Source organism: Myripristis murdjan, chromosome 13, assembly GCF_902150065.1.
Source record: "Myripristis murdjan chromosome 13, fMyrMur1.1, whole genome shotgun sequence".
NCBI lineage: Eukaryota > Metazoa > Chordata > Actinopteri > Holocentriformes > Holocentridae > Myripristis > Myripristis murdjan.
The window spans coordinates 32,336,319-32,348,320 of record NC_043992.1 but is presented as its reverse complement, the minus strand read 5'-3'; the positions used below and the strand labels follow the sequence as shown (position 1 = coordinate 32,348,320).

Sequence of the window (12,002 nt, the reverse complement as noted above, 5' to 3'; positions counted from 1 at the left end):
GAGATAGGGCTCTGGTCTTGTTTGTCACGATTCTTGGCGTTTCAGAGCTAGCGCTGACTGCGCCATCTCCTTTTATAATCCTACGTATCTCTGATTCAAGTCAAAATCAGGATTTGGCAAAGAGCTGAGTCATAGCTGGAGAGGTAGTTGGGAGGACAACAAGACTTTTCTGTACTTGTAAGACAGTGTGAACTTTTTGATGGAGGCTTCTGAATGTTGAATTAATGCAGAAATCAGAAGAAAAAAATACAGTAGTTAGATATGCACTGCCCAATTAGGCTAATACATATTTGTCCAGGTTTATGTCAGTCCTAACTCTTCTTTGATAACAAGTTGATCTGTGTCCATCTGAAATTGAATTTGACTCCCTTGACATGAAAGATGGATGGGTATAGGAAATAATCATGCATTTTCAAGCTATACCTTGTGCTGCTCAGGTCGTGTCCATGATGCCTGTAAAGGACAGAGACACAACAACAAACAAAACAAAAGGCAAAGCCATTCTTAGAAAAGAATCTGTATCCCAGCAAAGCTGGGATGCTGCACACTGCATACGACTAAGTAAGTGTCATTTTATTCATTTATTTCCAGCATATCTACCTTAAGTGAGTGAAATTTGGTTTGTGTTAAAGGTCTACTGACACAGTAAGAGGTATGCTTTGGAATGCCCTGCCTACGGAGTTTACGCTGGTGAAGTTAATGACCCCTTTTAAACCACATCTCAAAGTGTGTTTCTGGACTGCCTTTGAAGAATAATTCCAGTTATTTTCAACCTGGCCCCTATTTATCTAGTTTTTGCCATCATGACTACTACAGGACTTTACATACTTCTAGATCACTGGAAATGTTTCTGTCCAAACCACACAGGTCTAACAGGTCATCTCAAACAGCTGAATACAAAAAGTGATTAAAACTTTCAACACACCTCACTCAAAATGCAATTACTACTTATATATTTAAATATAACAACACATCTAGTATACCACAATACACTAATGATAGACCATTTGACACTTTATCATTGTTTATACGCTCCCTTGTTTACTTTTCTGGCTACTGGTCTTCTGTTGTGTTCAGATCCTGTCAGAGGAAACAGAGTAACAGGATTTTGTTGCTCCAGTCTCAAACCATCTGCCCTGCAATGGCCTAGAGCAGATATTTTTATGAGTGTGGTTGGCTATAATAGTGTGAATAGAACTGATATTCGTGATTTTTCATACCTCCAACTTCAAGATCCATCATTGGTGGTTTCACAGCTATGCTTACTGCTTGCACTTCCACAATTTGTGCTACCGGGTGGAAGATATCACAGCCTATCAGAAAGGTCCACATATCTGACTTGTAATTACCAAAAGCAGGTTGACATGACTGTTTTTTTGTTTGTTTGTTTTACAGTTAGTTCATCTCAGGAACACATTGAACACCGATGTTCCCTGCAGTCAGTCATCTTACGGAAAATACAAGGAAATTAAGGCCCATGTTGAAAATAACCCTCACTGTCCTTCAATGTAATCTGTTCTCACTTTTTTTTTTCTATTGCTGTATTTTTATTTAAAAACTTGTTTTAATTCATGTTAAGATTTTTAATTGCTTGTCTTTTTGACTTTCATCTGTTTTTCATTGCTAATGCACTTTTTTCAAAACGTCCTTTATATTGTTGTTATTCTAAGAAACACTAATAATAATAATAACAATAATACAATCATCATCATTGTAAGACAACAAAGGTTATATGGAAAATTTGGGCGGCTTGCTTATGTGTCAAAATGTCCAGAATTACATTACTAGGAAAGCACTTGCAATTTGAAAGACCTGATGAGTGATGCCCACATGTTTAAGGTGGTTATTGGTTTGTCAGGAAGGTGTGACTCACTGAGGCTGGAAGTATAGAGACATGCTCTCTTATTTACCAATGGTATTCTTGATTTACTGGCACTTGTAATCAGAAGCTGTATTTACAGTAGTGTGTACTATGTAAGCTGAAAATAACAATCAGAATGTAAAACCATTCTTGGACTGCTGAGTTAGATTAGTGCACATAAAGAAGTCTCTCCCAAATGAATAAATAAGAGAAAGTACAAGAGCCTGACTTATGATAAAGTCATTTTTGCTGTGTTTTTCCATATGTTAGTTTGGGTTTAAAACAAGCAATTTTGCTGCAGCTCTTCAAGACCCCATGTGTGATCTGGGAATAAATATTTGCCTTCAGGTAGCCCATGATATTTTAAGTGAACTGTGTGGCTCTGAATGTTAACAACGCTTGCACTGACATTTCAACTGAGGTTTGTTTCACTGATATGCTCCAATTTTATTCCAAGGCTGAATAAGAGCCAAAAATGTTGTTCTGAGTAAATGGTGTGATTTGTGATTGTATCTTTAACTGTGTCAGTAGACCATTTGTTGACTGAATTCATACAATCTTTTGTTGTCTTCCGTTGTTTAATAATCTACAGTTATACCTGATTTGAAGATTCACTAATGAGACAAAACGGTTTTTGGAATGCTGGCAACACAATCGCTGAGCTGAATACAGAATAACTTTGCCTTATGGTGTATGAAAATCAAACCTCTGAATAGTAAGCACATTGTTAAAGCAATAATGTTGGTAATATCTAATATCAAGCTAGACCACAATGACACTGAAAAGCCCAACTCAGTATGACAAGAAGCTCTTTGGAAAGCATGCTTTATGGATTTCATGATGCTGAGAGACATGTGAAGCAGAAATGGATTGTGATGGCTCACAAAGCGACGAACAAAGTGCTGAAGTGTAACAAGCAAAATGGCAAATAGCTTTTTCATTAGATGCAAAATCATGAAAATGCCAGGAAAATGAAAACAAGCAGTTAGAATAACTGCAGGGCAAAGCAGTAGATCAACCCACCAATAAATTCTCATTTAAAATTCCCCCATATTATCCTCTCTTAATCAACGCTAGAAGCATACAGTAGCAAACAGACAAAGGAAATGGGTATACGGACTCTTCTGTCGTCAGAGTCTTATCATACTAAGGCAAACCTGCATAAACTTTTAATATAAAGCTGAGCAGGCTCAGAAATGAGGAGGGTAATAGAATGAGTGGATAAAAAATTTACAAGGCAAATTACATGTTAAGCCTATTGTATAATTCCAACACATTTAATAATAACTCCCCTACTGTCATATACAGTGAGCCCAATGGGTGAGCCAAGACTTTCAATGGAAGGGCACACCCAGCAAAACACACTGTGTGCTCTACATGATCACAAAACAGCAGCTGGCTGCAAACAGTACCACCACAGCGCTGGGAACAATCTGCAGTCCAATTAAACCAGGCAGCCTAACAGCCCGGAACATCACCACCCAATATACACACTGTCTCCCTGCACAGGCTCTGTGGTGACTGAGTTGACAAGTATCATTGTCATATCCATGAAAGGTGTTTGTCTAAGACAATAGGACAATAAACAACAGCCGATACATGCATGGAAATTTGAAAACACCGTAACACAATCGCTTCTGCAAGGAGACAAACAGAACAATATGTTGCTGTTTTCCTCGGAATTAATCATTTTTCTGGCCCAGTCCTATTCCTTTGCATAGAAAATCATCCTCTCTCCTTGCACTGACATGAATTGTAATGTCAGTGTGAAGATGCTGCTGGGACATAAAGGAGACACACTCACACAAAAACCCTCAGCACAAACTGTAAATGTACAGAATTCTTGGAGTGTTTCATTTCATTCATTGGATGAAGCCTGACTGGCACCGATGATTATGCAGTGTCATTGTCCTGTATCATTAACCACTGAGCCCAGAAACTCTTGCCAATACATCACAGAGAACAGACTAGCATTTTAGTAAGAAAACCCCCACATCACCCCACGACTGAACTAGCAGGCACACTGTTATAAATGAGTGGCCTATTGTATTTGTAGAAAACAATGCTCTCTCTGCATTAGCACCCAGTGCTTGGTAAAACATGGCTCTGTTTTAGACCCCCTGCCTGAACCACTGCAGCACAGCATTATTTCCAAATAAACATCTCATTAGCTATAATATAATCATGGTTATCGATCTGTCTTGGTACAATTTTATTGAGGAGGCATATTTTTTTTCTGCCACTGTCCCAATACTTTCCTGGCCAAGGTTCTCTCCTGAATAACTTTATTGTATACATTTCTCTTTTTCACCCACCCTCTGCCCGATTTAGTATAAAAATAAAATATCTCTAGAGTTAGCCACAGTAGGAGAATCCACTGTGCATCAATCTTGCAAAGACTGCTGCAGTGGCAGCTACAGCCTTTATTTACATTTTCAAATGTTATATAGCAGAGCCGAAAGGCCTCAGCAACATAACAATTGTGTCTCTGAAATAGGTGGGCACATGTCTGTTCCATGGTTTTGTCAGGTGGCTGAAAACACAATCAGATTTGCAGTTTGCTAATTATTCTCCTCCAACAGTAGACAACAGTGCTGCAAACACTTGCGGAGCAACATGATCACTGTGAAGGCATGATGTATTTAACGGTCATATAAATCTAAGCAGTGAACAGCTAGTTACCTCAACAGCTCACCGAGCACTACATGTTATTTAAATGTTGCATCAATACTTTAGCTGTCAGCCCAGTTCTAGATCAGGCAGTGAATACATTTTTACATATATAAATAATGCATAAACGCTGCTTAAAGTAAAGCAAATGCACCAAGTAAGTCCATATGTGAAAACTCATGCTTTATGCTTTTTGTCATATATCTGAGAAAACTTTGTCAATGACAGACAGCTACTAAACTCTCCCTTTAAACCCCATGAAGCCTTGTTTTAACCTTGATGTGTATGGTCATATTTAGATCAACGTACAATTGTCCAGTGGCAGACCAGCAACACCCTCCCTGTAAGTGATGGAGATTATTTTGAAACATGCCATCTGGTGCAAATGGTTTGTTTATATAGAAGGACATGATTTCAAGTTTTCTTGAAATTTCTAAAGCAACCTCAACTGACTCTGTCACAGCTGGGATTTAGTACCTGTCAGGCTGATCTGACACCTACAACAGTCTATGTAATATCACACAGTTGGCGATGTACAAAAAATGCAGAAATACTCGGAAACAAAACATAGTGCCATCACCAAATCAACTCTCAGCTGTAGTTTGCTTTTGAAGCTCCTAATTAGTCATAGCTTGCCACTACTTCCCACTGTATGGATCAAACTATTTCCAGATAAATACCGCTTGAAAACTCTGTGCATCAAGCAGAATGTTTAATATGTATTCAAATAAGCAAAACAGTCATTATGTAGATAAAGTACAAAGCATGGATAAATGCTTCATTTACATTTTCAGTTATTAAACAGCCTCACTTATCTAAAACAATTCACCATGAATGCATTCAAACAAGGAGACTGAAAAAGCCAAATACCACAAATAGAGTTAATGAAACTTTAAAAATTAATAAAATAAAATTGCAAAAAAAACAAACAAACAAAAAACTCCAGTAGCAGTAGAAACAAAAACAAAACTATCCCTAGATAAGTACCAATTTTAATTTGAAACATAATTCCGAGCAGGGATGCACCCACGAGTTTACAACCCTTTTATGAATATTCTCTTTCTGTTTCATCTCTTTTTTGTACAGTACCTCTGCTATTGTATTGTACGGTACAGTAAAATCCCTCAATCCTCATGCTGTGTGCCCCTTAGACTCATACATATCTAACAATGTATGTGTCTTCTGGTTCTGCGGATACTGTGTAGGAGGATATTTTGAATAAATTTACTCATTTTTGGTATAAACCTTTAATACCTTGGACCACAGTATACTGAAAAGTCAAGTGGGGGCAGAGCAAAGATTACCTTAAACATTGACAACAATAATGGATGTGTAATTCAACATAGCTTTTCAGCTGTAAGCTTCTCAGGCGAAAGCAACACATCTTGCTCATAAGACTATAACCACTTTTAGCTTGGATGGATTGTCCTGGTTTCCTCCATGATCAAAGAGCAGAATCTACAGCACCCTCTAATCCTGATCTTCTGGTCAAAATTACAATCGTGACAATATCTTGAGCTATAGAGATTATCTCCTCCATCTACAGCATCATGTATCATTGTGCATACAGGGAAGGTGGAGGATGAAAATGCCTCACCGATGTGGACCTTTTCCTCCTTAAAATAATAAGTAGACGATTAAAAACTTGAAACTGACATTCTGTCTTTTCAAAATTCATGTTAAATCAGTATTTAATGTAAAGGAGATTAATAAAATATGTCATTAATACAATGAAATGAAACTGAGCCTGAATATGTGAGGGCTCCCACACATTTTCCTGAGCAGGTCATCACTTTAACATGTCTGTTAAATAACAGAGTGCATGTACCATGATCACATTTGGCAGCAAGTAGCAGATTTGAAAGCATTATTCAGCTTTAACTATCACTTGGAACCAAGGATGGAAAGCAAGTTAGCAAAGTACTGATAACTTTCTGGAATTGTACTTATAAAATTACAGGTTTAAATATCTACCTAAAGATGACCACAACAGTTTTCAGCTAGTTTAACACAGTGGACCACCATATCATGACAAGAAGCTCAGCAAACACACACAACAGAGCACCAGCACACCTGTGACGCGATATCAAAATTTCAAACAACCAGTTGATATTTTTACATGTTATGCTGCAATTATGCACAATTTCCCTCCAATTATGAGATAAATTAGATCATCTGATGTGATAATGGGGAGTAAACAACCACATGAAGTAATTTACTTTATTCAGTTACAAAACGTCATTATTTTAAGTCGGCTGTAAGAATTGAGCAATGAACAAATTCTGTTTGTAGTAACAAATGACACACTTCATAAATGAATAGCAAATAATAAATACTACTACTGCTACTATAATTAATAATAATCAGAATTATAATAACAATAATTTTGTAATGAATTTAGTTAACTAAGTATGTGCAATAGAATGAATAAAAAAATGTACTAAAATGTTTTCTTTTCCAACTTGAGACATTCATGTCAACTTGAAACAGACAAGCCTAACATATAAATGGATTTTGTGATTTCAGAGATGTGTAACTGGGTGTGTCTCCACCAACTAAAGTGGAAAAATACCACAGAACGTGTGCGTACTGTTTATTTGACCTAGTCCGACTAGGCAGGTGTTGGTGGGCACAAATTTGCAATCGTGCATGGCACCAAAATTACAGGGCACTGCTGACAGATAACAACACACCCACTATCATGCCTTGAGTGATATGCCTGTATGAACATAAGGGCCCATATGTCAATTTAATAAAAACTAAAACACTCTCTCTCCTTTTAAACAATTTTGACTTTTTATTGCTGTGATCCTTTTTAAGTTTACTCGGCTCAGAGCTGGGGAACTTTATACCAGGGTGCTGCACCTTATGTATGAATGTATAAATATGCCGTAACTACTGTTAACTAGCAGTTCAGTTGCTAACATTCACTAACAAGCCAAGCAGAAGAACGTTACTATACTGATCAACTGATAAACACTGATCCACCAGGGAGCCCTACAGCTCAAATCATGGTCAAAAAAACTGCTAATTAATTAGTATGGTAGATTAGACATCTACCATGGGACTGCACATCATCAAGCCAAGTCAAGTGAAGACTTTATTGTCATGCACAGATAAAACAAGTTTGTCCATACCATGAAAATCTTGCTGGTTTTATGACTGCTAGAAACGAGAAATATTGCTTTGTGGTTGCCTCCACCAACCAGTCAACATCCAGCAGTTTAGATCCAGGTCTGGCTAGGGTCATTAGTGTATATTATATTGGTGGTTAAGACAATGAGGGAGTTTAACAGAAAGTATTGAGCATATATTTTTTTAGCAAAATGGAAATTACCACAATGAGTCCAGAGAATAATTTCCAGTGAGTTGCATGTTGTGTTCACTTAGAGACTATTTTTACAGGGGAGTACAGGGGACTGATAGAGAGCTTCATCACGTGGTGCAACGATAATCACCTGAAGCTCAGTATCAGCAAAACCAATGAGCTTGTGGTGGACGACCTGAGGAACAAGAGCCTCCCTGTCCTGGTTGTCATCCAGAGAGAAGAAGTCAAGTGAAAATGTTGAGTTATGGTGTGGAATAATGGCCAGAAAAGTGTTGAAATTTGAAGAAATTCTCTCAAGCCATTCCTGAGATATTGCAGACATGAGAATTGAACATACGCATGTATGAAAGGACAGACAAACCGAAAACATACTGCCATCAGCCATGGCTGTCACCAGCGCTAAGGCAAAAAAGCTATTTCAGTACAACACATTACTGTGAAAATGCTAGAAACTGCTGTGCATTGACACCAAAAACAGAGACAGTACTATTATTATCATTATTATTATTATTATCATTATTATTGTCGTTATTTTAATTTACCAACCATACCAAGTGAATGTTTCTTACATTTGTCTCACGCCCACCCCACATGAAACACAGCTATTATGATGATACAGATAGCATGGGAGACAGACTACAGATGAACAAACAAGAAAATTAAACAATTAGCAGCCATTTCCTTATGCATTCATTATAGCCCAATTATGGAAATTATTTCCCTTGCTGATAACCATACCTAAAAAGCAGTTTGCCTTAATTGTTCTTTTATGTCTACTGTGCGGCTACTATCTATATTCTTACTTAATTCCATAGAGATTCAGTGAGGCTGCTAATCGTTTTTTTTGCATACGACTGTGAAGAGATGGCCACAGAACACAGAGCATACTGCAGACTAGGGCTTTTTGTTTTTGGCTTCAGTCTTGACCCAATGATAATGGCATAAATAACAGACAATCTACTATGGAGATGACACAGACAGACTGAGCTGGGCATGGATCCAAGCAGCCTCATGCCTCCATGGACAGTTTGAAATGATCAGGTAATGTCGACACAGAAATGATATCTGGTATCTTTTAACCAAATTTCCATCTGATCTCATGAGACGAGCCAGAGGAAAATACAGATTGTCTATACCCACCACCTCATTTTCTATCACAAGATCAGTGAAATTTGTAAGCTATATTTGGAAAGCATGCAACAGTCGAATCAATTTCATGAACTCTGATAAGATCATTCCTTGGGGTTTTCAAGAAATACTGATTCAAGGGCAGCTGGGAAAAATTCATTGAAAAAAAAAATTGATTACATCAGGGTTTTGCCAAATTGAGATGCATACTTTGCAACACTAGTCTAGTACATTTCTGTGCCACACTGATTTCATACCTGATAGATCCTGTTTAGATGTGCCTGTAAGGGAGAAAATGTAGTGCATGTAATGGACTGGCTCTGGCACTCTTCCATTAACTACAGTGTATACTTTAAGCATTTCCCTCCTCATTAGCTCTCGGTTGTTCTAACAAACTAAGACCACTGAGAACTAGGGCATATAGCCAACAGATACAGGAGAATATAAGGAAGTCAATTAGCAGCTGACTGTATTTGATGTTTTGACTGTGGAATACTGAAGCAGACATTACCAGAAACAGATACTGTCAAGGATGGAAGGGTAAGTAAAGAGCTAGCCTAGTGCCTCTCAACTGTGGTGGTGCCAAAACAAGAAGCAACAAAGAAGTCTTGAAAATGCCACACCAAATGCTGGAGTTGGAGAAGGTATTAATGTAGAGTGTGAAGTCTGATTAAAGTGCTTGTTCATTAAAGTGAATGGCATAAATTTATTTGATGCTGATTTTCTTAACATTTGGGCAGACAAATCAGAGCTCACTCCTCAGTACTGGTTGAGAATGACTGTGGTAATTACAAGTGAGATCCAGTGAGTAAGCACACAGGAAAGCTAATTTAGGGAAAATAATCAGCAGTAGAAAAACCTTCTTGAGGGCGTTTCACAATACTTTGTGAAAGTCCCCCAAATAAATATACTTATTTAAATGTCTTTACATGTTAGTTACTATCATCCAAAGCACCTCAGCCTTTATATTTTACCTGTTCTCCCTCAGTGAAGACATGCACGCCATAGCTCCAGCTGATGGTGGGGGTAGGGTCTCCTGATGCCTCACAAGTCAGAGTTACCTGTTCCTCCATCTCTGATGTGGTTTGGTTTACCAGGTAGGTGATTTTAGGCTTCACTGTAAAACATAAAAACAAAGTCATCTGAACCATACCACTGTAACATAACAAGGCTGACAGGGAGTTTGGTAGTCTGTAAGCACATCAGAAATTTTGTGGATTTGAGTTCAAAGAGAGGATGAGCATCACAGCTGACAGCTGAGGGGGATTTTTACAGTAACAAGACTCCATGTGCATTTTCCTAGTCACAGCAGTGGCAAAGTTGTGATAACTATATGTGAATCCAAACTTGATTCATGTATTCATTTATTTTGCCCATCTCAAAGGACTCTATCTTCACTTTGCTTACATTTGTACAGGCTGTCAAGCTCCACCTGAGCTAACCCGAAGGTACGCCAGGATGCCAACACTATGACATGTTAGTAGAGCAAAGCAAACCGTAATGTTACTCCCCAGGCTTTCGTCTATGCACTGAGCTCTGGCTCTCATCTTCCTCATTCCACTTCACGCCTGAACGAGACTTGACTGCATAGTTTCAAAGCCTATGTGAGAAAGTTGTTTGTTGAATTACTTTAGCCCAGTATACCTGTAGTATATATAGACAACTATGCATGGATAAAGGCACACACTTAATGTAATTCAATACAGTGAATATTTTACAATGTTCAGCACCAAACCTGCAAACAGCAGCAACCCTTGCTTTATATTACAGCAATGTTCAAAGGAACAGTAATAATTTTCTGTAATGTCATGCATCACATTCTTATGCAGTAGTTATACAAATCCACACCTGGGAGCTGCAGAGTATAACTGCAGTTTTCTGCTGTTAGCCACTGAAACATGAACAGGTTAAACACTTTGCTCAAAGGAAACTCAACAAAACTTGTGATGAAATGGGAGGGCATTACTATTAATCCACTTTCCCATTTAACTTTCTGATTCAGTCTGGGGGTTCAAAACAGCAATGTTCTGACCATGAGCCCACTTCTCTAATCTTTAGGCTATCACCAGCTCCATAATGGGTCATCCTTGGTTGCAGCAAAGATGTCAGCTATGCCCTCCTAAAAAAGAAATATCTCCATAAAAGAATATTATGGTCAGTGTGCATGGTTCACAGTTTCTTTCCAATGAGCAAAGTGCTATTCTGTCTATGGTTATGATCTATGATGATATTATGGTAGCCATTAGATGTAATGCAAAGAAAATTACAACATGGAGCTAAAAATAAAGACAAAACTGGACTTGAGAGGCTCCAGCTGAAGCCATGCCACCTGGCCGGTCCGCTAAATCCTTAAGCTCCATCCTTACATGGAACAATCTCAACCCACGCTGCAATGACACTTTGCTTTATGTTATATCCATTACAAAACAAACACATAGCCATGCCTATTGTTCTTCCACCACCTACATATTCTTACCCCTACACACTTGGAATGTTATCATTTTTGTTTTTAAATCAATCCTTTATCCGTTTTCTTAAATACTGTATGTGGAAAGTTTCTGCTTACCAAACACTCTCAGACTAAGTTCATGGTCACTTTCTCCAGCCTTGTTCTTTGCAATGCAGGTGTACTCTCCTTCATCCAGCTTGGCAACATCCATTATTGTCATCTCGGAGCCATCGTCGTTAAAACTGTACTTCTCTCCTGCATCCAGAACTATTCCGTTCCTGCAGACGATGAGATGGCAGCAAGCACTCATGTTGAATGGTGTGACTCCATTCAGCATGTATTATTCTAAAGTTACGGCTTCATAGAAAACAGAAAATGATCAGCTAAAACTATTTTTTTTTAAATCAAACCCTATCTAAACGTGTAAATTACTCCTTCAGATCAGTATGACGCTGGATTTTTACATAGCATCACATTTTCCAACCCAACCTCAAGAGGAAAATTGTTATCCGTGAATGAACCCTAGGTCAAGGAAACGACTGTACTGTAGTTTCTATAGTTTTTGA

At 38.1% G+C, this 12,002-nt stretch overlaps 1 protein-coding gene across 4 annotated transcripts in view; it reads right to left on the bottom strand.

Annotated features, from left to right (window-relative positions):
- Positions 1–12,002, bottom strand: part of ncam1b (neural cell adhesion molecule 1b) — a 91,637-nt gene that overhangs the window by 21,092 nt on the left and 58,543 nt on the right. For 3 of the 4 annotated variants that reach the window (XM_030067481.1, XM_030067479.1, XM_030067480.1), the window contains exons 7-8: positions 11,554–11,714; positions 9,962–10,104 (exon numbers count right to left, since the gene is read on the bottom strand). In XM_030067481.1, coding sequence (XP_029923341.1) covers positions 9,962–10,104; positions 11,554–11,714 — 304 coding nt within the window. Of the gene's footprint in view, positions 1–423; positions 454–9,244; positions 9,269–9,961; positions 10,105–11,553; positions 11,715–12,002 lie in introns of all 4 variants that reach the window. The other variant, XM_030067478.1, reaches the window with a different exon arrangement.